Source organism: Oncorhynchus nerka, linkage group LG14 (assembly GCF_034236695.1).
Source record: "Oncorhynchus nerka isolate Pitt River linkage group LG14, Oner_Uvic_2.0, whole genome shotgun sequence".
Classification (NCBI taxonomy): Eukaryota; Metazoa; Chordata; class Actinopteri; order Salmoniformes; family Salmonidae; genus Oncorhynchus; species Oncorhynchus nerka.
The window spans coordinates 59235165-59262683 of NC_088409.1; the positions used below are offsets into that span (position 1 = coordinate 59235165).

At 43.1% G+C, this 27519-nt stretch overlaps 1 protein-coding gene across 2 annotated transcripts; it reads right to left on the bottom strand.

Annotated features, from left to right (window-relative positions):
* Window positions 1-6328: 6328 nt before the first annotated feature.
* LOC115141551 (neuroblast differentiation-associated protein AHNAK-like) lies at window positions 6329-27234 on the bottom strand. 2 transcript variants are annotated; one of them, XM_029680518.2, is made up of 7 exons: window positions 26989-27234; window positions 17279-17334; window positions 17052-17159; window positions 15774-15896; window positions 15449-15605; window positions 14807-15000; window positions 6329-14693 (listed from the first exon to the last, which is right to left on the bottom strand). In XM_029680518.2, exons 1-7 carry the CDS (start codon window positions 27044-27046, stop codon window positions 6366-6368), a joined length of 9024 nt encoding a protein of 3007 aa, XP_029536378.2. In that variant the 5' UTR covers window positions 27047-27234; the 3' UTR covers window positions 6329-6365. The 2 variants fall into 2 exon arrangements, with proteins under 2 accessions (XP_029536378.2, XP_029536379.2); XM_029680519.2 differs by lacking the exon at window positions 26989-27234 and adding an exon at window positions 24806-24897.
* Window positions 27235-27519: the final 285 nt, after the last annotated feature.

Consider the following 27519-nt stretch of genomic DNA (forward strand, 5'->3'; position numbering starts at 1 on the left):
TTAAATAAAAACAAGGAAAGTGTACTGTCTGGTTTGCTTAATATAAGCATTTTGAAATTATTTATACTTTTACTTTTGATACTAATGTATATTTTTGCAATTACATTTACTTTTGATACTTAAGTAAATTTAAAACCAAATACTTAGACTTTTACTCAAGTCGTATTTTACTGGGTGACTTTGCTTTTGCTTGAGTCATTTTCTACTAAGGTATCTTAACTTTTACTCACGTATGACAATTGGGTACTTTTTCCACCACTGATGATATTCATTTAGGCCTAATATACAACACAAAACAGGGATTTGAAAATGATGTTTTGGGATAAGTAGGCCACTGAGTGTAAAAAACATTATGACAGACTAACCAGATGAATCCAGGTGAAAGCTATGATCCCTTATTGATATCACTTGTTAAATCAACTTAAATCAGAGTAGCTGAAGGGCAGGAGACAGGTTCAAGAAGGATTTTGAGACATGGATTGTGTATGTGTGTGTTATGAATTTTATGAATAATGACTAAATGATGTATACATTTAACGTAGAACTATAACTAACAGAATTCTACCCTGTCTCTGTATAATGATAAATAATGTTTGTCCATAAGAAAGAGGGACTGTTAGCAGGCAAGGAACTGTGGCAGACAACTTGTGACCACTGTGAAACTGATAACAGGGAAGGAAGGAACCTTGGGCTTGCAGTAGATTGTGTAATATGTTGCAGGATGTGATAAGCAATGTATGAAGACTTGTAAACTATATTGTCATTGTCTTAGAGGAGGAGGGACAGTTATGACGAAATGAGAGGTATATAAACCAATGTACATGTAAGGATGGTCAGAGCTCTCGTAAATAAACGTTGCTGACTATTGTAGACTGGCCTCTGTCTGTTTCATTTCAACAAGAACCTTACCAATTCTTGGTAACAGACCGAGTAGTTTAATTGAAGTTCAGTTTATGAACATTGAGAACATAATTCCCTTAACAGTGTGCCATTCAGAGGATGAATGGGGAAGACAAAATATTTAAGTGCCTTTGATGTGGGGTATGGTAGTAGGTTAGGTTAGAGTCTTATTCTAAAATGTATTAAATAGTTTTTCCCCTCATCAACTACACACAATAACCCACAATGACAAAGCAAAAAGTGTTTTTAGAAATGTTTGTTTGTTTATTTATTTATTTTTTAAATGAAATATCACATTATATAAGTATTCAGACCCTTTACTCAGTACTTTGTTGAAACACCTTTGGCAGCGATAACAGCCTCGAGACTTCTTGGGTATGACGCGACAAGCTTGGCACACCTGTATTTGGGAAGTTTCTTCCATTCTTCTATGCAGATCCTCTCAAGCTTTGTCAGGTTGGATGGCGAGCATTGCTACACAGCTATTTTCAGTTCTCTTCAGAGATTTTAGATCGGGTTCAAGTCCAGGCTCTTGCTGGGCCACTCAAGGACATTCAGAGACTTGTCCCGAAACCACTCCCACGTTGTATTGGCTGTGTGCTTAGGGTCGTTGTCCTGTTGGAAGGTGAACATTTGCCCCAGTCTGAGGTCCTGAGTGCTCTGGAGCAGGTTTCCATCAAGGATCTCTCTGTACTTTGCTCCATTCATCTTTCCCTCTATCCTGACTAGTCTCCCAGTCCCTGCCGTTGAAAAACATCCCCACAGCATGATGCTGCTGCATGACATCACACACAAGATAGCCAGAGCACGCTACTTCAGTGTCATGGATGCCAGATCAGGCTACTGGGCTATAAAGCTCACAGAATAGTCAAATCCAATCAAAAATCGAATCAAATTGTATTTGTCACATGCACCGAATACAGGTGTAGACCTTACTGTGAAATTCTTACTTACAAGCCCTTAACCAACAATGCCGTTTTAAGAAAATAGAGTTAACAAAATATTTACAAAATAAATGAAAGTAAAAAAATATATATTTAAAAAAGTAACACAATAAAATAACAATAATGAGGCTATATACATGGCGTACCGGTACCGAGTCAGTGTGAGGGATTATAGGTTAGTCGAGGTAATTTGTACATGTAGGGTAGGGATAAAGTGAATATGCATAGAAAATAAACAGTGAGTAGCAGCAGTGTAAAAACAAAGAGGGAGGCGGGTGGTGTGAATACAAATCATCCCTTTGGCCATTTGATTCATCGTTCAACAGTCTAATGGCTTGGGGGTAGAAGCTGTTAAGGAGCCTTTTGGACCTAGACTTGGCGCTCCAGTAGCACTTGTCATGCAGTAGCAGAGAGAACAGTCTATGTCTTGTGTGACTGGAGTCTTTGACCATTTTTGGGGCCTTCCTCTGACACTGCCTACAGTATATAGGTTGTGGATGGCAGGAAGCTTGTCCCCAGTGATGTACTGGGCTGTACGCACTACACTCTGTAGCTCCTTACGGTCGGATGCCGAGCAGTTGCCATACCAGGTGGTGATGAAACCGGTCAGGATGTTCTCGATGGTGCAGCTGTAGGGCTTTTTGAGGATCTGGGGACCCATGCCAAATCTTTTCAGTCTCCTAAGGGGGAAAAGGCGTTGTAGTGCCCTCTTCACAACTCTCTTGTTGTGTTTGGACCATGATAGTTTGTTGGTGATGTGGACACCAAGAAACTTGAAACCTTTGACCCAGTCCATTACAGCCTTGTCGATGTGAATGGGGGCATGTTCAGCCTCCCTTTTCCTGTAGTCCATGATCATCTCCTTTGTCTTGCTCATGTTGAGGGAGAGGTTGTTGTCCTGTCACCGCACTGCATGTTCTCTGACCTCCTCCCTATAGGCTGTCTCATCGTTGTCAGTGTTCAGGCCTACCACCGTTGTATCGTCAGTAAACTTAATGATGGTGTTGGAGTCATGCTTGGCCACCCAGTCGTGTGTGAACAGGAAGTACAGGAGGGGAATAAGTACACACCCCTGATGGGCCCCCGTGTTGAGGATCAGCGTGGCAGATGTGTTGTTGCCTACCCTTACTACTTGGGGGCGGCACATCAGGAAGTCCAGGATCCAGTTGCAGAGGGAGGTGTTTCATCCCAGGGTCCTTAGCTTAGTGATGAGCTTTGTGGGCACTATGGTGTTGAACACTGAGCTGTAGTCAATGAACATCATTCTCACATCGGTGCTCCTTTTGGGAAAGGGTAGTGTGTTGGGAAAAGGGCAGTGTGGAGTGTCATCCAAGCTCACAACGTTCAATACACCATTTGGACGCTAGAGGTGTCGTCGCCTGCCTTTCGGGATTATCTCAGCCCAAGACGAGTTTCAGCGAAAGATTGATTGTGGACGATTGTGGACATCCTCGTCTATGGTCGAACAAAAAAGGGACACAACAGGAATCTCTGCACGATGCTGCAAAGGTCCTGCGAGAGAGGAATATAGCTCAACCCTGTGAAAAGCACAGTCGGCGCCACCGAGGTCAGCTACTTCAGACATTGTCTCACAGTGGTTGGGATCAAACCAGATCCATAGAAGATTTCAGCCGTAAAGGAGATGGAGCTACCAGAGAACCGCGCCGAGCTGGAAACAGTACTTGGCATGGTCAACTACTTAGCCAAGTTCGCCCCCAGCCTCTCTGACACCAACGCACACCTGTGTCAGCTGCTAAAGCAATCCAGTGATTTCCTCTGGGACAAGCAACATGATATTTCTTTCCGGAAAGTGAAAGACTTGATCACGAGAGAACCAGGACCAATCCTTACCTACTACGACACCAACAAAGAACTCAGACTCCAAGTGGACGCGTCAAAGTATGGACTAGGTGCAGTGCTACTGCAAGAAGTAAAGCCCAACGGCTATGTTTCCAAATCTCTCACAGACAGTGAAATCAACTACGTGCAAATCGACAAGAACTGTACGCCATTCTGTTCGGATGCAAGTAGGCTTGGGCGGTATCCAGATTGTCATACCTTCATACATCATTGTGTCATACCAGGATATTCGGTAATACCAGCACTGAACACAAGGGGAGCTATTTTATAACCACACTGAGTCTCTGTAATCCGAAGATTAGCAATGCTAACAAGTACATGCAAAATCCCATAGAGAATGCTAACTAAATGTATTTTCAGGACAGACAACCCAGCTCAGAAAGCTTTACCAGTAACTAAAGAATGCTACTCACAGTTTGCTGCACGCATAAAAAAAATATTAGATAGCAAGGCTCTTGATCCTGGAGGGGATTCTCTGCTGTTACCAAGCAAAGCTTGATTTTGGAAGAAGCTAACCACTTAGCTAGATTGCTAACTAGCTACTAAATTAGCAAACAAAATGCACAACTGCAGAGCATTTAGCACATTTTAGACAGTTAACTTAATAGTTGTTAAACATTTAGTAGTGAATACCATACTGTACCTAGATCACCTGGCACGTGCTGCACAGCACTGAGTGACTCACAAGTCTCCAGTCTCTCATTGTTTTGTGCTTGTAAACAAACACCAAGCGACTGGGGACTACAGGTAAGCTTCATAAGGACAAATTGGAGATGTAGGTACACACTGTGTACAGCAACCTACCTGTTAGTGACACAAAACTGAAGGAGATCCGAGCAGAAACAGAAAAGGACACACAACTCACACAGCTGAGGAAAGTCATACAGGATGGATGGCCTGAGAGGAGAAAATGCCCTCATAGCATCTCAGAGTTTTGGAACCATTGTGATGAACTGTCACAGATCAATGGAATTGTTTTCAAGGGAGGGAAAATCATAATTCCTGACACTCTCAGAGAAGAGATGATGTTGAAGATCCATGCTGGACACATGTGCATTTAAAAGTGCAAACAGAGAGCACGGGACATTTCGTTTTAGCCTGGAATGTGCAAACGAATAGAGGACATTGTTGTAAAATGCCAAACCTGTTTTGGTCAACGCCCCTCAAATAAGAGCCCATGATACTTCATGATACCTTGCTAGAAGTTCGCGTTATACACCCTCCCTCCCTTGTTTAGTCACCTTCTGTATTATGTAACCATATCAAACGTAACATATCATACTAATTTAAGTGTCCCGGATTTACGTTTACTATGTTACGTCTATTTCACGCAAGCACATTTCCATCCATGTTTACTCTCCTCGCCGACTCTCCTCAAATAACTTTGACCTTTTTCAAAAGGAGGCGAGAAGGGGACAGAGGAGAGAGGATGCAGGACAATTGGAATTGATAAAAGGCCCACGACTATGTTGTGATAAGGCGAGGAAGTATGTTTGAAATGTCTGCTGTATTTGACAGGAGAGGGTGCTGTTCGCCTAGAAAGAGAATCATTTGGAAGACGATACAACTTTCTTTTTTTTTAATATTAGGTTTATTAATAATATGATCTCTTAACAACATTATTGATAATGCCACTTTGATAACACTTTGCTTTGAAAACTGCTTATTGTGAAACCATAAGCACTGAAAAAATAAGCACAAAGGTATTTGTAAAAAAATCTCTCTATACGTATAAACACTGTTAAACTGCGTTATCTGGTCATGTACATGTTCTCTCCTTGTCATGCACCATTCTAGATGGTTATTTCAAATGTTCAGCTCCAACAGGCATTAAATCTGGTTAAGGAAAACTTTGTAAACTTGTTTGACAGATGATTGCTGGGACTCTTCCCATGCAGTAGAGCACACACATTGAATTCCTACTTTCTAACTCACCAAAAAAGAAAAGGAAAATGGAGACATTGAGACATTGTTTTGTCCAAGAGGTTTTGCATTCATTTTGAAATGTTTCAATCTGTTTCTTTAAACCATGGCTTAATATCAGATGATAGTTTCCTATTCTTTTAGGTGTTGTCTACTTATTCTCATAGAGAGTGTTGAAATGGATTGCATTGTAGAAGCCTTTAAAACTTACATTTCAATGTATGGTATAATTACAAAAAATCTTCATATATCAAAAAGAAAAAACAAGCTGAAGTAAGTAAATGATTAAACCACAAATCTCACACCATCCTCAAGCCTCAGTTACATTAACACAAATCACTACTATCCTTAATACTATTCCAATCATCGGTAATATGAAAATAATTACATATTTCATTAAGTAAGCAGGCAACATGTCAATGTATTTACATACAAATTGCTTTTGGTAAATTGGTTTGTGTTCTTTGTCAGTCTACTTCTACAATCATCAAGTAAATGTTGGTATATCAAATGGGAAGGCGTTGGAAATAGACATTTCCTTTGGGAAATTAAAATGTGTGGTATTTTTGCATAAAAAAAGATATCAACAACAATACATAATGAATTGACATTCAGATTTAAACCACTCAAATGATCAAAGACGATAAAGACTGAAATAGAAAGAAAACATGGAGGAACATTTACAAAAAACAGTCGTCACATCAGGACAGAGGGAAAATATATTACTCTCACATCTCTTCAGTGATTACAATGGGATAGCGATGTGTGGGTTTGACCAGTTCTGGACTCTGTTACCGTATTTTTTGTCGTCTTTGTCACCACAGTTACGGTTCCCTCCTTTGTTGTGGTAACATTCTCCTCAGACACCTCCTGCGTGGAGAACCCCGTGCTTGGCATCTGGAGCCGGAAGGTACCTGCAGTTTCATCTACACCCTGGCATTGGAGCGAGGATCTGCTGCCCTGGGGAGAACCTTCTGGTGTAATGAGGAGAATTCCTGTTGAGTTGGGTTTCAGGTTGAATTTGGGGGCCTTGAACCAGGTTGACTGCTTTCCTTCCATCTCCTTCTTGTTGCTCTCAGCCTCTGCCTGCCCCCTAGACTTCCCTGGAACAAAGCCAATGGGGACCATGGCCGTTGTTGATTCTGAACTATCCTGATCTAGCATTTCTGTCCTGGCGGATGAGGACACCACACTGTCTTGAGTTTCCTCCTCTCCTTTTGATGTCTTCTTCTTAAATCCCGGGAAGGACATTTTGCCTGATTTCACTTTCTTCCTCTTGGTTTCTCCGTCAGTTCCTGAGGACTCCTTGACAAGCTTAGCACTCATTTCAAGGTCCTCTTCTCCACTGCCTATTTTTGAGTATGGCGAGGAGAACTCTATCTTTGGAAGCTTGAGCTTCACAAACTTAGCTTTATCCTCCTTGGATCCGTTCTGGAATGTTGAAACCTTCTCACCATTGAGGCTGGAACTAGACCCCTCACCTTTTAGGGTTACATCAAATGAACCTGTTTTGCCTGGAGAGAAGGTGACTTTGGGAATCTTTTGCTTTGCTCCCTTTGACTTGTCATCTCCTTCAATGCTCAAAGCAACACTCTTTTCCTTGGATCCTGACTTTCCAAACGATGGCTTCATTTTGATCTTTGGCATTCTGATTTTAGCCTCTCCAGACTCGACACTTGCTTCACACATAGTGGAGTGGTCTGTTTGGGGATTCACCAAAACAAATACAGCTTTTTTAACTTTGGGCATTTTAGGTCCTTCATACTCAACCTCTGGATCCTTCAAATGTACTCTAGCTTCAGGTGAAGACATAGCAGGTAAAGCCACCCCGAACTTGGGTATTTTGATTTTTTGTCTTGTACTTGTATCTGCCCCTTGGTCCTCAGCTTGAGATGCTCCAATATCAAAGTCTATATCTGGTATTTTGAGGACTTTGATTCCAAGATTAGGTAATGTGAATCCATTCTCTGTGCCGGCATCTGTGCCAGTGGGCTCGGCAGAGCCTTGTTTGCTCTTCAGCCCCACAGACGGTAGAGTAACCTTTGGCATTTGAAACTTGATACCATCTTTGTTTTCTTGTTGTCCTCTGTTGATTTGTGCTCCTCCTTGGCCAGTCATTGAAGGACCTGAGATCTCCACATTAGGGAGTTTGAATTTTGGCAATTTAGCACTCATCTCTGGACCATGACCTTCATCCTCTTGGCTGGCTCCTTTGGATACTGAGAAGCCCACATCTGGGAGGGAGATGTTTGGCAACACAGAACCAACTGCCTTCGCATCTGCCGCCACATCTGCACCTTGGCCAAGCTTTGTCTTCTTAATCATAAATCTACCACTGGCCCCTTCATTCTCTTTCCCAGTCTTCTTTGTGGTTGCATCTAATGCTTGATCTCCAGTGTTCTTCATTTTTGGCAATCCAATTTTGAATTTGGTGCTTTTGACTTTTGGCCCCTTACCTTTGGTACCAGAAGTTTTAAGGTCTAAGTCAGGCAACTCTATTATTTTTCTGTCCTTCTTTCCCTCAGCTTTATGGAAGCCTATATCCAGCTCCAGATCTCCTTTTGGGCACTCTATGTCTATTGTTGGCATTTTGATTTTCGTCTTATGGTCTCCCTCAGAATGTGAACCAGTTTTGTCTGAACTTTTCCCATGAACCTCAGGTCCATGGTTGGGGTTTCCAACATTCATGTCCAAATCAAGGTCGGGAGTTGTAAACTTTGGTAAACCAATCAAAGGCATTTTTATCTTTCCTTCTGCCTCAGCGTTGGGCTGTTTGATTTCAGCATCAATGTCACCAGAATTTCCCTTTGGCATTGTAATATCTATATTTGACAGTTTGATTTCTGGCCTCTTATATCTTCCACCCTCACCATCCATTTCCAATTCAGGTGCATTAACATCTCCGCTTTTTCCTTTTGGAAGTGATATGGCAATATTTGGCATTTTCATATGTGGCATCTTGAAATTTCCTCCTTTGACTTCCATTTCTGGTGCTCTAATTTCTCCATACTTTCCTTTCGGAAGTGATATATCTACCTTTGGCATTTTGAACTTTCCTCCCTCTGACTGAATTTCCATCTCTGGTGCTTCAATCTCTCCAGTTTTTCCTCTTGGAAGTGATATATCAATGTTTGTCATTTTCATATGTGGCATCTTCCATTTTCCCCCTCCTTCCATTTCCATTTCTGGTGTACTGATGTCTCCACTTTTTCCTCTTGGAAGTGATACATCAACATTTGGCATTTTAATATGTGGCATCTTGAATTTTCCACCCTCTTCTTCATTGTCCATCTCTGGTCCTTCAATCTCTCCACTTTTTCCTTTGGGAAGTGATGTACCAATACTTGGTATTTTCAAATGTGGCATCTTGAATTTTCCTCCTCCTTCCATTTCCATTTCTGGTGCACTTATGTCTCCATACTTTCCCTTTGGAAGTGATAAGTCTACCACAGGCATTTTCATATGTGGCATTTTGAAATTTCCGCCCCCTCCTTCAATTTCCTTCTCTGGTCTTTCAATCCCTCCACTTTTTCCTTTGGTAAGTGATGTATCAACATTTGGCATTTTAATATGTGGCATCTTGAACTTTCCACCCTCTCCTTCATTGTCCATCTCTGGTCCTTCAATCTCTCCACTTTTTCCTTTGGTAAGTGATGTACCAATATTTGGCATTTTTATATGTGGCATCTTGAATGTTCCTCCTTCCATTTCAATTTCTGGTGCACTTTTGTCTCCAGACTTTCCCTTCGGAAGTGATAAGTCTACCACAGGCATTTTCATATGTGGCATTTTGAAATTTCCGCCCCCTCCTTCAATTTCCATCTCTGGCCCTTCAATCCCTCCACTTTTTCCTTTGGTAAGTGATATATCAACATTTGGCATTTCCATATGTGGCATCTTGAATTTTACACCTTCTCCTTCAATTTCCACTGTGGATACATCCATTGCTCTATGTCTTCCTATTGGAAGTGATATGTCAACCTTTGGCATTTTAATGACAGGCATCTTGAATTTTCCACCCCTTCCCTCAATTTCAACCTTGGATGCATCAATGTTCCCAGTTTTTTCTTTAGGAAGTGATAAATCTATATCAGGCATTTTGATGTTTGGCATCTTAAATTTGCCTCCCTCCCCCTCAATTTTTGTTTCATGCTTGATTTTAGGCAGAGTTACATCAAGGTCAATTTTGGGTGCTGATACATCAATAGTTGGCATTTTAGGGATTTTCAGGTTTCCTTCATAACCTCTGATGTCAGCCTCAGACACATCCACCTCAGCCTTTGGGAGTAACACTTCTTGCTCAGATTTCTTGGCAACTGGCAGGGATATCTCCACTGATGGTATTTTTACCTTTCCTGTGACATCTAGTTCAGCACTGGGTCCACTACTGTCAAAGTCTATCTCCTGTGAGCCAAACCCTGGCATGGAGCACTTTGGCATTTTGTTTGTATCATCGGGTGCATGAATGCCACCTTTCCCTTCCATTCCACTATCCATTGAGACATCTATTTCTCCCTCTGGTAGTTTACCTTTAGGAGATGACTTCTTAAACTTTGGGAATTTTAGTCTATATTTTCTATTTGCTTTGTCCTCTGGATGTTCTACACTGATTCTTGGCTTTGGAATGTCCACTTTCCCTTTTTCTGTCTTGATTTCCACATCAGGGCTGGCTATTGATACATCTTTCTTAGATATTCCAAACATTGGCATTTTCATTTTGGGCTTCTTTAGTTTACCTTCTATTTTTCCCTCTCCGCGTATTTCTGCTGATGCTGGTCTGCCCTCACCATCCGCTCGTGGGGGGCTAATATCAATATCATCCTCTGTGCCATATCCTTCTAGGTTTACATCTCCACTAGACTTTCCACCAAATTTAGGGAGAGAAAATCTTGGCATTTTGAGAGAGATATCTGGCATGTCAAAACTTGACCCAGAGGATGGCCTTTCACCCTCTGCTTTTTGTAGCTCCGTCTCTTCCCTATCATCTCCTTCAGATTTTGACAGCCCAGAGTCGAAGTCAACCTTTGGTGCAGATACGTCTACTGTTGGCAGTTTAACAGTTGGTAACTTGACTCCACTCCTAACCTCTGCTTCAATTTTGGGCATTTTAAACTTCCCCCCTTTGACTTCAAGGCCTTCTTTGACATCACCCACTGGGTGCTTCATCTTTGGTAGTGACACATCAAATGAGGTCATATGAAACTTTCCTCCATTTCCAGAATGTTCTTCAATGTCAGTTTCTCCCTCTGTTTTTCCTTTTGGAAGTAAAATATCAATCTTTGGCATTTCAAACTTCCCTCCTTTGACGTCCGGTCCTTCTAAACTGACATCTGGTTCTAGTGACTTCATTTTGGGAAGGGAAACGTCAACTGTAGGCATATGAAATCTTCCTCCTTTTCCAGAATGAACTTCAATATCAATTTCCCCCTCCATCTTTCCTTTGGGAAGTGAAATATCAATCGGTGGCATTTCAATGTTTCCACCTTTGGCTTCGGGGCCTTCTACTTTGACTTCACCTTCAGGCAACTTCATTTTTGGAAGGGAAATGTCAATTGAGGGCATGTGAAACTTGCCCCCTTTGCCACCATGCCCCTCAACCTCAATATCTCCTTCAGTTTTCCCTTTAGGAAGAGAAATGTCAATGTTAGGTAACTGTATTTTGTTGCCTTTCCCTTCTGGTCCCTCTAGTTTGATGTCACCCTCTGGGAGCTTCATTTTTGGTAGCGATACATCAAACTTTGGCATATGAAACTTTCCTCCTTTTCCGGAATGTCCTTCCATGTCAATTTCTTCCTCTGCTTTTCCTTTTTGGAGTGAAATATCAATTGTTGGAATTTCAAACTTTCCATCTTTGGCTTGAGGGGTTTCTACTTTGACTTCACCCTCGAGCAACTTCATTTTTGGAAGAGAAATGTCAATTGAGGGCATCTGGAACATTCCGCCTTTACCACCATGCCCGTCAACCTGAATATCACATTCTGCCTTCCCCTTTGGAAGAGAATTGTCAATTTTAGGCATATGTATTTTACTGCCTTTCACTTCTGGCCCCTCTAATTTCATGTCACCATCATTTGACTTCATTTTTGGCAAGGACATGTCGCATGTGGGCATGTGAAACTTTCCTTTTCCCCCCAAATGTCCTTCAATGTCGATTCCCCCTTCTGTTTTTCCTTTTGGAAGTGAAATATCAATCTTTGGCATTTTAAACTTTCCACCTTTCACATCAGGGCCTTCTAGGCTGACTTCTCCTTCTGGTGTCTTCATTTTTGGATGTGATATATCCAATGCTGGCATTTGGAACTTGCCTCCTTTTCCAGAATGTCCTTGAGTGTCAATCTCACCCTTTTCCTTGGGAAGGGAAAAGTCCATTGTTGGCATATGAAACTTCCCTCCTTTGGCGTCCGGTCCTGCTAAACTGACATCTGGTTCTAGTGACTTCATTTTTGGAAGGGAAACATCAAATGTAGGCATATGAAATCTTCCTCCTTTTCCAGAATGTCCTTCAATGTCAATTTCCCCCTCCATCTTTCCTTTGGGAAGTGAAATATCAGTCGATGGCATTTCAATGTTTCCACCTTTGGCTTCGGGGCCTTCTACTTTGACTTCACCTTCAGGCAACTTCATTTTTGGAAGGGAAATGTCAATTGAGGGCATGTGAAGTTTTCCCCCTTTGCTTGCATGTCCCTTAGCTTCACCTTCCATTTTTCCTTTTGGAAGAGAAATGTTCATCGTTGGCATATTAATGTTCCCCCCTTTGACTTCAGGGACTTCTAGGCTGACTTCACCATCTGGTGTCTTCATTTTTGGAAGTGATATATCGAATGCTGGCATTTGGAACTTGCCTCCTTTTCCAGAATGTCCTTCAGTGTCAATTGCTCCCTTTCCCTTGGGAAGGGAAAGGTCAATTGTTGGCATGTGACACTTCCCTCCTTTGACTTCTGGTCCTTCTAAACTGGTATCTGCATCTGGTGACTTCATTTTTGGAAGAGAAATGTCACATGTGGGCATATGAAATTTGCTTCCTGCTTCAGTACCTCCTTCAACATTGATGTCACCTTCCGATTTTCCTTTTGGTAGTGAAATGCCAATTGTAGGCATTTTAAACTTCCCTCCTTTGACTTCAGGTCCCTCTGTGTTGACCTTACCCTCTGGTGACTTCAATTTCGGGAAAGAAATGCCGAATGTGGGCATCTTAAACTTGCCCCCTTTACTGACATGGCCTTCAATGTTAACTTCTCCTGCTGTTTTGCCTTTTGGAAGGGAAACATCCATTTTTGGCATCTCAACCTTTCCACCTTTAATTTCAGGTCCTTCTACTTTGGCTTTACCCTCTGGTAACTTTACTCTTGGAGCAGAAATATCAAATGAAGGCATGTGAGACTTTCCTCCTTTAGATGCATCTCCTTCGACACTCATGTCACCTTCTGTTTTTCCTGTTGGAAGTGAACAATCTATAGTGGGCATATGAAATGTGATGCCTTTCACATCAGATCCTTCTATTTTCATGTCACCCTTTGGTAACCTTATTTTTGGAAGAGAGAACTTTCCTTCTTTTCCTACATTTGCATCAATGTTGACTTCACCCTCTGTTTTTCCTTTGGCAAGGGAAATATCAAGTGGGGGCATTTCAAACTTTCCCCCTTTCAATTCAGGTCCCTCTAAACTGGCATCACCCTTCATTTTAGGAGGAGAAATGTCACATGAGGGCATTTTGAACTTGCCTCCTTTTCCAGAATGTCCCTCAATGTTAATATTCCCCTCTGTTTTTCCTTCAGGGAGAGATATGTCAATAGAGGGCATTTTCATTTTGCCACCCTTCACTTCAGGTCCTTCTACATTCCTTTCTCTCTCTGATGACTTCATTTTTGGTAGAGAAATGTCAAATGTGGGCATCTGAAATTGACCTCCTTTTCCTAAGTATCCTTCAATGTCCACCTCTCCCTCTGCTTTGCCTTTTGGGCGTAAGAGGTCAACTTTTGGCATGTTGAACTCCCCTTTGACTTCAGGCCCCTCTATATTTGTATGCTCCTCTGGAGACTTGAATTTTGGAAGAGAAACATTGAAAGTTGGCGTTTTGAACTTGCCTCCTTTTCCAATGTGTCCTTCCACATCAACGTTTGCTTCTGCTGGTATCATCTTTGGCAGTGAAATGTCAACAATTGGCAGGCAAATTTTTCCACCCTTTTCTGGACCTTCAATATCCATGTTAGACGATCCAATCTTTGGTAATGCAATGTCAGTTTTGGGCATGGATATATTTGGCCCTTTAAAAAAGGGTCCCTCTATCTCGTCTGGCACTGTACGCCGGGTGTCCAGCTGCAGATCTATGTTGGGTGCAGAGATGTCAATAACTGGCATTTTAATGCCAGATAGGGCTGTTGACCCTTCAACTCCTTCAGCTAAACCTTTTGCTTTTATCTCACCATCAATTTCATCAGAGTGACAGGCTGAGGGGAGTCCTAATGAAAGCTCTACCTCTCTGTGCATCAATTTTGACCCCTCCTTGACTTTCACTTCTCGTTTCTGTAGGTCAACGTCCTTGTTTCCAGATGGCAAACTGAATTCCACTGAGGGTGGTGTGAATTTGACACCAGGAGGTTTCAGGTCCAGGGACCCTCCAGACAAGGCAGTGTCCGATTTAGTCTTTTTTGTTTTAGGGAAATGAATTCCGAACCTGTGGCCCTTTCCTTTGACTTTGACCTTAGCTCCAGGCACGTCTGGCAGGGAGACGTCAGCCTGTCCCGCTGGTTCTGTTATGTCAACTTCTCCTGTAGCCGCCTCAGCACCATTTGCTTTCATCCTGGAACACCTTATCGTCCTCTTCTTCCTGCCAGTGGCGCCCACTCCTCCATGCTGCTCAGCTCCCTCTGCCTTCCCATCCTTCCCCAGCTTGAACTTGGGGAAGGCAAACTCCACATCAATGGGGTTGAGCTCCACCTTGGAAGGGGATCCCTCCATCTCTAACTCTGCTCCAGTGCTCCCTTTCTTGTTTTCCTTCAGCCTTTTCAATCCAAAACGTCCTCCCTTCTTTTTCTTCACTTTGAAAGGTTTGATGCTCTTGACACTCTGCAACAGAGATGCAAGTATCAGTTAGGTGGACATGAAGCTGATGAATCTGGAATACCCAGTTGTATATCTCATTATCAAAATGGCAATTACAAATACGATCATAGCCGTACCATTTTCTGCATCTTGGTTTTGGGTCCTTTCAGTTCCAAGCTGGTGGTGCCAGGGTGCATAGTGACATCAGCGCCGGTGATGGTCCTCTTCAGGAAAAATGAGACTTTATAAGGCTCTGCACACTGCAAGATCTTCAGGGCATCCTCATACTTCACATTGTCAAAGTAGACTCTTGCACTGAGCAACTGATCTCCTGCAAGGACACCAATCAACCAGACAAAAGTGAATATGAGATAAAGGGAACTGGGGGAAATATTGAAGTCTCATAGTTGTGGTTTGCTTTTGACAATCAAAGGGAGGATATGAAAGCGCATGGCATTTTGGATGTTTCCGTTTAATTTGCACAAGATAATGTACAGTTTGCACGTCAAAACAAGGTGATTGATCAATGACATTACTTACAATAAATTACACAATACACTTAATGGAAGTGACACACGAAAGGGATGCTGATGGGGAGAAACAAGATGGTTTCATCATTTTCAGTTATTTCTAGTATGGAATTAATGATATGTTTTAATAGCTTACTGTTTGACCTTCTCATTTCTATTTCTATCTATTAAACTAGTCCACAACTAATTTACCTCAGCTGTGTCTCATAGCTTTATATTCATGCAACTCTAATCTCCCCGTCCAGTTACCTTGCTGGAGGCTAAGATGCTTTGCTGCAGTGGAGTCTTTAAGGACGTCCTTAATGAAGAGGCCTCGCTCCCCTCCACCTGTGACACTGTAGCCACTGGCTCCAGCCTCAGCCTCTGTCTCCAGCACAACCTCCACCACCTCAGATGCAGTTTCCTCCTGTAAAGACACACCAGAGGAGAGGGTTTTCTCACAAGTCTCTTGTCTTCAAACGTAAACCTTAGAATGGCACGCAATGTTTTCTAGGCATGTGTAAATATCGACAGCGATATCACCAAACAACGTGGTTACTGTTTCATGTGTACTAGTTGTTTCTTGGCACTTTACCACTGCTTGGGCGTCTGTTGAAGAATCCATCTCTGCTTGGGCCAAATGAGACGTCTCTTTCAAGTGGCTTCTCTTCAGACTCAGCACCTGCTTCAGCTCTGCATGCAGTTTCTCTTTCTGAACCTAAAAGGAAGGAAGCATTGTATCTGTGTTGATGGCTCAGTTGATTGGACCGTAATAGTAATGATAATAGTTCCGTCATGGGTTCAAATCCAGCATGGGCCACACACAATATAGGTTATTGTGTGTTAACTGTAAGTCCTTTGGATACAAGTATTTGGCAGGTAAGCATAGGGGATTGAGCCCCAATGAGCTTGATGTGTGTGTGTGTGTGTGTGTGTGTGTGTGTGTGTGTGTGTGTGTGTCAATTAAATTAGCCTATGAATACTATGGGATATGGAGAGAAAATACCTATTGGGGATTGACAGAGTACCTTCATTATAGCCACACTCATTCTGAGATTAGAGACATTATTTCTCTGATCACATGGGCTTGGACATACTCTATAAGCTTTGTGTTAGCTGCAGCGTTGACCCCAACCTCACTGACTGAAGTACAATGACACAGTCAAACCTGCTGAAGTCATTCTCTCTCCCGGTCGCTTCTCTCAACCTAAACAACCATTCATTAGGCCAAGCTCTGCAGAGATCCCACTGTTTTCATACAGTAGGTGGCAGGGCACAGTGGCAACAACAATTGACATCTTGTGTTAGCACACCAGGTGTTGGGGACTAGAGGATATGTCATAAACATTATTATAATGCATAATACCGTTGTCAATTCTGAAATGCTTCAACCTTTACATTTTTTACGAGTGACGTGAACATATTATACGCCAGCGAGTGCATGTCCATAAACACACAGTGTATTGTTTGCTTTCCTAATTTATATTTAGACCCCTCCCATGTACTTAATTCCGAGTGTCAGCTCCTCCCCTCAGACGCTATGGGGTCCTACATGTAAGCTGAACAGGTCTAAGCTCTCCTTACTTCCCATGTCTATCATAAAGTGAGCCGGATTAGTACGCCACTGACAGAATGTAAGGGAAATGTGCAATATGTATTATGTATGTGGCTATATGTGAAGTGTACAATGTGCATGACAGGGGTAACATCCAATGCATCTATTATGTTGAGTGTGTAATGTACAGTGACTATTTTGTGTATACATCAGTACTGTGTGTCTGAGACAGATTTCCCCTCGGGGACATTAAAGTTCACCATTTCCTATCCTTCCCTGGCTTGAGTGTGTTAGGGTATCCAAACAGTCTCCACTCACCACTCTCTCTGGGCTCTCCTGGTCCTCTGGGGAGGCACTGTGGTGAGGGTTGGCGTGGGGGGCGGTGGGAGGCCTGTCCGAAGGGGGAGACCACCTTTTGTCCTTCACCTGGCTCAGTAGAGGAGATACCAAGTTCAACAGGTCAGTAAGCAGCACTGCGGGACACCACTTCATATATGGTACATAGCATCTCCGGAACAAGTGAAAGCCAGATAGTGGCTACTCACGGCTGGGTCTCTGGCCTGCGTAAATACATGACTTTCTTCCAATTCTCTGTCAGAGTCTGCAGACAGAAGGAGATTGGGTCAATGTTGGCGTGTGAGGCACAGACAGGGGACAGATCAGAGATCTCAACCAGACTACATCACTTCGTAGACATCAGTGGCTTTACTTTGTCTGCTTTGAACCCACTTCTACATTGGCATGACATAATGTCATGGATACATGGATACCCCACATGGATTCAAGATGATACGTTCTCTTTTAGATATGTTTTAACTTGCGGCATGCTCGATGATTTCCAACCATTTGGTTTAGTGACCGGCCTGTCAGACTGCGTTGCATTGCTATGGCACTCTTGGAATTATTTCCACGGTTTTGCATATCCCTGCACCACCCTAGCCCCTCAATACCCTTCTACTTATAGGTAGGAGGCACTTGACATTTTTCGCACTATACGGTTTGGTCCCCAGCAATGTCATGCATGTCCCACCCTTTTGGTTTCATGTGATGGCTTTTTGATCAGCTTTGGCGTGTGTGTTTATGTGTGTGTGTTTATGCATGTGTGCGTGTTTGTCAAGGGGGATCCAGTATTCAGTGTCGGCATATTTCTCATGCCTCTATGTGTGGTGTCAGAGTGTCGGGTGTCTCAGACGGTCACGAGAACAAATTAGACATTCAGAGTGCTCTTGTACAAGAAGGCTAAACGTTGTGAAAGCAGCAACACCCGCCTTGGATAGTATGCTTCATGAGTACTGGACATTTCAATAATAAGGATGTTACGCATCTGATCTTTTATGATCTATATAACGTTAATACCAGCATCAAGAAATAGCTAAATGACTAACTTCTTGAAATAGCTAAATTAAACAAACCTTTGAGCTTGTGTCCATAATACCCAGGTTTAACAGAGTTCAAATTATACCGTGACATTCGGGGGTTTGTGTTTGTTTAATTCGGGATTAAGCTATTATTTGAATATTTACCACTGTAGCAGTAGGCTACACATTGTATTTTTAAACAAATAGGATAATGGCTAAATTAGCATTATTTGGAGACCCCCCCAGCCCCAAAGTTTGCCTTTGGTGCATTGAGGGGGGCTCCCCGATTTGATAATGAAGTAACAGACCTTGACTTGGGGGTCCGCTATTTGCTTCTAGGATATGGGAAAGGACAGGACAGTTCACTAGCATTCTCCCAACATCAACTGATCCCAGTCTCAGCAGGGTATCAGTCAGGACACTAGTTAAGAACGCGATAAGACTGGGATCTTGTGATGTGTGGCCTTGTTTTCAGCGGGTTGTGCAACAACAACAACGCCAGAGGAATGAAAGCGATATGAGCTATCTAATCTCCAATTGAGCAACATCTAATCGAATTATAATTTAAATATGTTTCTACTGTGGAGTGGTTATGAAGTCAGGTTTCTGCCATTGGTATTGTGCCCTTAGTATGGTACTCTGCATTGCTTTCATAAATATACCCTTTTAAATATACCTGCACAACTGAGTTCTTAGCATAGACCTACCCTTTTCCATCATAGTGTTTGATACTGGAATTGTCTCTCTGAAGAAGAATATTGCTCAAGGACTACAAGCAAAGGGAACAGGCAGATCTAGAGAGGTCTCAGGGAGATGCTTTCAGCAGTGGAGACCAGACTGTTTCACTCACAGAGTTCCAACAAATACTCAGTGTGTGTGTACTATGTAGTAGGAAATGGGCCTAATATATTCACCTAATGAATATTTAAATATCCCCACATATAGTAAACATAGCTCTGATAGGAAGCGCTGTGTGTCTCGTTTGCTCTGTGTATATTTTGCAGTAGTTGAGTCCTAGGGGCTTCCAGGTCAGTTACTTTGGACACTGATTCGGCTAGTCATCTAGACACCATGTCCAAATACTAATAGAATTCTGCAGAGGATCAATTGTGTTTGTTTTTCTCCATCATTTCGAAAGTTACAGTAATTGGGTTAGCAACTAGGCAGCTAAAAGAGAGTCCTCTAAAGTGTGAAGAAAATCAATTTCACTTGGACTGAAAACATTGGAGAGTCATCTACAGTAACCATCACATTGACAGTCTACCACCAGTTACCCCATATGTACAGCCATAGTATGTAGTATTAAGACACACACAGAGCAGCTACAGACCTTCTGTGTGGAGAAAGCTAACCTGATTGGTGCTATTTCAATGAATGTCATGAGACCCAGGATGAAGAGGAAGGACCCTTTGTGTACGCTATTAATCAATACTATTCCTGTAATAAGTTGACGTGCAAATGTATCAACCAAATAGCATCACGATTTATAGAGAAAAAGTGGTTAGTGTGTGTACAACCAGGGATAAAGTTAGTCTAAAGCTATTGGATTTGAAGGAACAGTTTATTCAAACAGTTCAATGCCGGGGCACTGTATGATTCATGAAGAGACCTCCTAAAATTGCTACACATAGATGTAAGTGTTCCCAAATGCCCCCATCTGTTTTTGTCAGTTATTGATCTCTACTTTCCCATGAAGATGGACTACTTCCACTAGAGGGGACCTATGCCAACTTCAGTTGTGGTGATGAAAAAAAATGTATTCCCTCAACTGTGTCCAAAACAAACCCACGTTAAAACTCCACGACGTTAACTACTGGATGTTGTCAATTCCCTGTTTATCAGGCCAATGAAGGGGAAGCCCTACTCTGCATAGCTGGCATCCCCAGAAATGTTTGAGACTTTTAGACCTTTTTCTGGCCCGCAAATTGCTTTGACGAACACATCGGTGAAGAAATAAATCTGTGCGGCCCGCCGCTGAATTTTCAAATGTTGCCAAAATGAGACAAAATGATGACCTACTCCTGCTTTAAACGGTTCATTTGGACTACACTGTGCTACTGTAATACCACGAGGTACACACAGTGGCAAGAAAAAGTATGTGAACCCTTTGGAATTACCTGGACTTATATATATATATTGGTCATAAAATGTGATCTGATCTTCATTTAAGTCACAGCAATAGACAAACACAGTCCGCTTAAACTAATAACACACAAACAATTATATGTTTTCATGTCTGTCACATGAGTTGACGCTGGAGAGACGAAGCAGGTACGGGGAGTAAAACATTGAATAAATAACGGACATGGAACGAGACAGGAACAGCATCAGTAAACAGGTAACACAAACAAAAGACAATCAATGCAGAAGCCGGGAACAGACGTGGGGAACTGACAAATATAGGGGAGGTAATAACAGGTGATGAGTGAGTCCTGGTGAGTCCAATATCGCTGATGCACGTGAAGAGGGAAGGCAGGTGTGCGTAATGGATGATAGGATTGCGTGATGCAGGGCAGCCTGGCGCCCTCAAGCGCCGGGGGAGGGGGGGGGGGGGCAGCAATAACCTCAACCAAACATTTTCCTGTAGTTGTGGATCAGAGCTGCACAACGGTCAGGAGGAATTACTGAAGGTGTATTTTCTTCTGTTGAAGCCATTCTGTTGTTGATTTACTTCTGTGTTTTGAGTCGTTGTCCCGTTGCATCACCCAACTTCTGTTGAGCTTCAATTGGTGGACAGATAGCCTTTACATTCTCCTGCTAAATGTCTTGATACACTTGGAAATAATTTTTTACATCAATGATAGCAAGCTGCCCAGGCCCTGAGGGAGCAAAACAGCTCCAAACCATGATGCTCCCTCCACCATACTTTACAGTTAGGATGAGGTTTTGATGTTGGTGTGCTGTGCCTTTTTTTCTCCACACATAGTGTTGTGTGTTTCTTCCAAACAACTCAACTGTAGTTTCATCTGTCCACACAATATTTTGCCAGTAGCGCTGTGGAACATCCAGGTGCACTTTTGCAAACTTCAGACGTGCAGCAATGTTTTTTTTGAACAGTAGTGGCTTCTTCAGTGATGTCCTCCCATGAACACCATTCTTGTTTAGTGTTTTCCATATCGTAGACTCATCAACAGAGATGTTAGCATGTTCCAGAGATTTCCGTAAGTCTTTAACTGACACTAGGATTCTTCTTAACCTCATTGAGCATTTTGCGCTGTGCTCTTAAAGTCATCTTTGCAGGATGGCCACTCCTAGGGAGAGTAGCAACAGTGCTGAACAACAGTGCTGAACAATTTATCTTACCGTGGACTGATGAACATCAAGGCTTTTAGAGATACTTTTGTAATTTGTAACCCTTTCCAGCTTTACACAAGGCAACAATTCTTAATCTTGGGTCTTCTGAGATCTCTTTCGTTCGAGGCATGGTTCACATCAGGCAATGCTTCTTGTGAATAGCAAGGTCAAATTTTGTACGTGTTTTTTATTGGGCAGTCATTAGCCTAGGGGTTCTTTTTCCAACCTACACTGTGAATGTTTAAACGATGTATTCAAATGTAGACAAGAAAAATACAATCATTTGTGTGTTATTAGTTTAAGCAGACTGTGTTTGTCTGTTGTTGTGACTTAGACGAAGATCAGATCTAATTCGATGACCAATTTATGCAGAAGACCAGATCATTCCGAAGGGTTCATATACTTTCTCTCACCGCAGACACCTGAAACCCCACCTCTTTAAGGAATACCTAGGATAGGATAAAATAATCCTTCTCCCCCTCCCCCCCCCCCCTTAAAAGACCTAGATGCACTATTGTAAAGTGGCTGTTCCACTGGATGTCATAAGGTGAAAGCACCAATTTGTAAGTCGCTCTGGATAAGAGCGTCTGCTAAATGACTTAAATGTAATGTAAATGTAATGTAAATGTCTGTACATATATCTCAGATACAATATCCTATTTAAAAACGGAACTTTATGAAACAGGAGACATCTATAATTCATCGTGGTATATTCTATTCTTCACTAGCAGTTGCCTTGGACTGTTAATACATCAGTATGAGGACAAAATACGGTTTCAGTGTCAGTGTGACTTGTGAATACATGCATACAAACATACATGTCTGGTCTAAACATAGAGGTAATCAGTCCTATGACTCTGGTGAGAGGTATGGCATAGTAGTACCTAACGTGGATTCCTAAAGCGTCGTGTGCTCCCAGAACATAAGTCAGACATTAGAGTATTAGCAGAGTCTGTAGTCAGGTAATGCACAACCTGAATACACAAAACTAACATGTAACAGGGAACTGAAAATCCGATTGTCTTAGCCAGAGATGTCTTTGAAGAATGGGAACTGAAGTTCAGACATAGAGAGGATCTTATTGTCCTTTGAAAGCTCAGATGGAAAAATCAGCCACACCCTGGAGCGGACAGGAAATATCTCTTTGTAAACAGGAAACTGGGATATTTTGTGAGATAAATACTCAACAAGGAGGGCAAGACACAAACAACCTTCCTTCTCCCATGATAATTAAGCAATAAGGGCCAAGGGGGTGTGGCATATGGCCAATATAACACGGCTAAGGGCTGTTTTTAGGCACAACGCAAACCTCTGAGGTGCATTTTTGCTATTGTAAACTGGTTACCAACGTAATTAGAGCAGTAAAAATAAATGTTTCGTCACACCCATGGTGTACGCTTTGATATACCACGGCTATCAGCCAATCAGCATTTAGGGCTCGAACCACCAAGTTTATAATGTCAAATATAGCACTGTGGGTGATGAATAGTGTATTCAAAGCACTGGCATACATCTTAAATCCAGCTTTTATCTGTGTATTTTCATAGCAGTTTCCCTGTGTCAAACTGTGTTTCCTTGTGAGTTTCCCCAGCTTCCTCCAAATCGCCCAACCGCCTCTTGACCCTACTACTTCCTCATCTACTACCGACCCGCCCACTGCTCAAGAAACCTGTCGCTAGGAAACTGTCCTATACACATTAGTTCATACTAACTCTGTCACACTCTCCTACAGCACAAACAGGATAGGATTCCTGTGATATTATACCTACACTTATATCTACACTTATACCTACACTTATATCTACACTTTCCCAGTAAATAAAAACTCCCATAAACGTTCATATTTCCATTAAATTCCTTCTTATGATTTATCTATAACCCTCTGGCTTGGCTGAATCCACAGCATTGTAGAGGGTCCCATACGGTCCCAAAAGCCCTGCCACTATCCTAACCTGAGATACATGCACCACAGGCACCTACCCACTGCAACAATCCACCTCTTCCACATGAACTGTCCACAAACTATGGAACTATTTCAGACGTGATTTTGGGAGGGTTAGCTGCCTGCATTAGCCTCCGCTATGCAGTAGTATAAACAACTAACCATAGTATATCGACAACATTCATAACAGGTCCGTGCAGTGATGTTAACTCCAGAGCAGACTGTACCTCCCACCCCCATGGATGGTGCTGGTGACCCATTAACACATTTGACCCCCCCTCAGAGGAATGGCAGGGGGATCACACACACAGACATTCAGCACATGCCATCAAAGGGAGGAGAGGGCTTTGGGAACACGACCCCACCAAGCCGCACTGCTTCTTGACACAGTGCTCGCTTAATCCGTAAGCCAGCTGCACCAATGTGTCGGAGGAAATGCCGTACAGCTGGCGGCCGGAGTCAGCGTGCACTGTGCCTGGCCCGCCACAAGGAGTCGCTAGAGCGCAATGGGACAAGAACATCCCAGCCGGCCAAACCCTCCCCTAACCCGGACGACGCTGGGCCAATTGTGCGCCACCTCATGGGTCTCCCGGTCGCGGCCGGATGCGACACAGCCCAGGATCAAACCCGGGTCTGTAATGACGTCTTTAGCACTGCTATGCAGTGCCTTAGACCTCTGCGCCACTTGGGAGGCCAGCTTATACTTTTACACAATACTTATATGTCTGTTATCGTCATTCCAACCTAGCATTAACCCTGGGTGGGTCTTGCCCTCAATAGCGGGTTTGCCATTCTACCCACCTTGCCATGGCATCCCAAGCTGTTGGGCTGGGGAGCAACACTCAGATCCTGTGACCGGCAGGTTGCAGCTGTTGCCCGTGTGTAAAAGTAAGACGAAGTGTTTGAAACAACCACGCGCTGCTGCTACCTATCAGTATGCACGCGGGAACAGCAGCAGGCAGCAGCAACCATGCTGAGCATATTGTGTGGTGACATAGCCCTATGTTATCAACAATACAAGTGGCATTTGTCCTTCTAAATGGCCTGTGCACTTATCCAACAAACAATAGCTATGTTCTCAATACCTAAGGGTGTGCAGTCTCCAGACTGCGGTCTATGCTGCACAACCCTTTGCACAGTTGGACAAACTTTTCTATAAAATAAAGGGGGAAAGAACATTCTCAAACAACGAAGCAGATAACTAGATGAAAAGATATGACATGAACAATACTTAGCTATATTACCACCCGTGATCTTGATTCCATTCTGCACTATGTACAAACATTTGAACAGCCATAACACAGAGGTTAAAAAAGCCCTGCCACTATCCTAACCTGAGATACATGCACCACAGGCACCTACCCACTGCAACAATCCACCTCTTCCACATGAACTGTCCACAAACTCTCAGATCTAAGAAGCCATAAGGAGTCAGATGTCAGACAATTCCACTGTAGTGAGATTGAGACACATCCTACCTGGTTGATACCACTGTCTCAGTGTGCTTCCTCCCTGGGTAGAGGGGAGAGATTCACCAGGCTGATGAGCTGAAATCACACACTGTTCTCTGTCAAACTCTCACTCACTAACTCCTGATCACCCTGTTACCAGTCAGCCTGTCCCTTCACTGAAACCTCAGTGGGGAAATCTCTAGGTGGGACGTAACGAGAGCACTGATTGGACGAGGGCAAAGGGATGCCCCCATATTAGGAAGGTGAGGGGCAGGACTATCAAGATAGGAGGAGGAGGAGGAAGGGGCCAAAACCTTTGACAGGACTCAGTCAGAGTTGCATGAGCTTTCTCCTGCTGCAGATTTGAGAAAAAGGCAGGGGACTACTCTTCTTCAGCGACATGTAAATTGCCTGACTGGCTGGCTGCTGGTGACACGGTTTAAATTCCCTGAGGAGTCAAACAAAGTGGTGGAATAACAAAAGGAATTGTCTTCAGATCTGGGGTGCTGGAGATGATGTTGTTGGGCTATTTTATTTTATCCCTAGAGCTCCAAATAAGAACAGGCCTGGGGTCTTCATTTAGAGAAAGTGTGACTCCTCTGGGGAGAGCAGCTGTTTTTGTGAGCTTAACACTGAGTGTGCTGTGCGTTTCATGGCCTGTTATAAACTGCCCTGCTTGCAGAGCTAAGGTTAGTAACCACCATGCCTGCATAGACATGGAGTAATAGCCTCCATTCTGCCAGCTGGACCCCTAGGTGAGCCACACAGGTGGTCCCAGTGAGACCAGACCCTGGCCAGGGACCCAAAGCCCACTGCTGAAGGCTGCCAGGGGGATCAGGCCGCTTGCATTGTCCTAACGATGTCATTGTTGCATTACGCCGCTAACACAAAACCAGGATTTAGACAGGGGGGTGAGGAACATTGGGGGGTGAGGTGAGGCGGGCAGCTGGCTTGGCACGGGACAGATTGTCCCAGCGGCACAGCAATCCCTTCGTGTCAGCAGTTCAGTGTGCCAGGGCCAGGGAAACCGGAGCTGGCTGGCTGTGGGGGGCTACAGGGGAAAACAACCCCACTGGGATCTGGGATGGGCTCTGCTCTGGGGACAGCTGCAGCCCATAGTGTTGACTGACTCCAGAGGTTGGTCACATATGGTCACATGATCTGTCTGGTCTTTAACCGTGTGTGTGTGTGTGTGTGTGTGTGTGTGTGTGTGTGTGTGTGTGTGTGTGTGTGTGTGTGTGTGTGTGTGTGTGTGTGTGTGTGCCTGTGCCTGTGCGTGTATGTGTACTGAAAAAAACATAGACCGAGCAGACACAAGCCCAACATCTATAGATGATGGGAAGAAAATAATTTCTTCAAGTTAGCTAATATGACTGCACTAGGACAGAAACTCAGACATTTGATATGGTAAAGCTAATATGAAATGTACAAACATGGCAACCAGAAAACATATATCTGCTAAGCATCCCCTCCAGCTATGGATCTCTGTCTCAGACCAGGACAAAATCCAAGCATTTAAAAAGACACAAGGAGGAAACTGATCTCAGTAGATAAGCCAGCACAGACGTCATATAACACCAGGAATGTCTGCCAGATAAGGTTATACTATCTTAACACAACTGTCAGCTAAACAATGCTCATATCCTCTTCTCATTTCACCATGACAAGGCCCTCCGTCTAGGTGTATTTATAGTCAAGAGACTTGGTGGGGAACCACCCTTTAACATAAATAACAAGAGCAAGAGATGGAATTTGTCTGTGATATGTTTCAGAAGGGAGGTCAACTGGAGTGGTAGGAGTTGCTAGTGCTACCACACAGCACGACATTGAAGCAAGTGGATGGTTAAAAATAAGAATTGATTTGAGTTGCATCTCTTCATAAAAAAAAACAGTTCATCTGAAATAAAAGCCACTTTGGAACACACATTTCTTCCAATAAAAATACATTGGATTAACCAATAGATTTGATTCTGCCCCTGAACAGGCAGTTACCCCACTGTTCCTAGGCCGTCATTGAAAATAAGAATTTGTTCTTAACTGACTTGCCTGGTTAAATAAAGGTAAAAAAATTAATTAAAAAAGACAAAATAAGTCAATGTTGTTACTCATCAATATTGTGTCACCAGAGACTCATCTATTGAATGCAACTCAACAAAGCAATGTCTATCACAACGGGGCTAATGAATAGCAGATCCCCCATCCCTACTGACCTGCATTGGAAGAGGGTGTCCAGGTGACTCTGAATATCCCACGTAGACACTCACACATGGTACGAAGAGACGCAAACCCACAGAGCACACACACACAAACACACTTTGACACACTGAGAAACTAACAACAACAAAAAGAGAGATGGGTGCAATTGGATGGACAGATAATTATCTGAAGGTTAGCACTCTGTCTGTCTGTCAGTAGGCTGGTGGAAGAATCTGGCCGTTGCTGGGCTAGCGTGTAAAAAGAGTGTCCCAGGCTGGGGAAAAAGAGAGCAAGAGGGATAGATAGAGAGGGAGGGATAGATGGATAGATAGATGGACAGGAACGAGACGGGACAGAATGGGGCCGCATTAGCTCAAGTTGAGAGTCAGCAGTTTGGGTGTCCCCCTGGTAAAGCCCTGCTCTTTTGTTCGGTGGCGGGGCGGCTTTAAGCCCCAGCCCAAGCAGGCTTAGTGTTAACTGGCCAATGGACACCATGTCAGACAGAGCTCAAAATAAGCCACAATATAATCAAAAGAAAAACACAT

Bases quoted from the DNA above. Each gene is read 5' to 3' on its own strand.
- LOC115141551 (XM_029680518.2), bottom strand. From the start codon at position 27,046: ATGTGTGAGTGTCTACGTGGGATATTCAGAGTCACCTGGACACCCTCT. The intron at 15,606-15,773 runs GTAAAGTGCCAA...GTGTCTTTACAG, and splicing joins CAACAGACGCCCAAGCAGTG to GAGGAAACTGCATCTGAGGT. The intron at 15,001-15,448 runs GTAACTGGACGG...GTGTCCTTGCAG, and splicing joins GCATCTTAGCCTCCAGCAAG to GAGATCAGTTGCTCAGTGCA.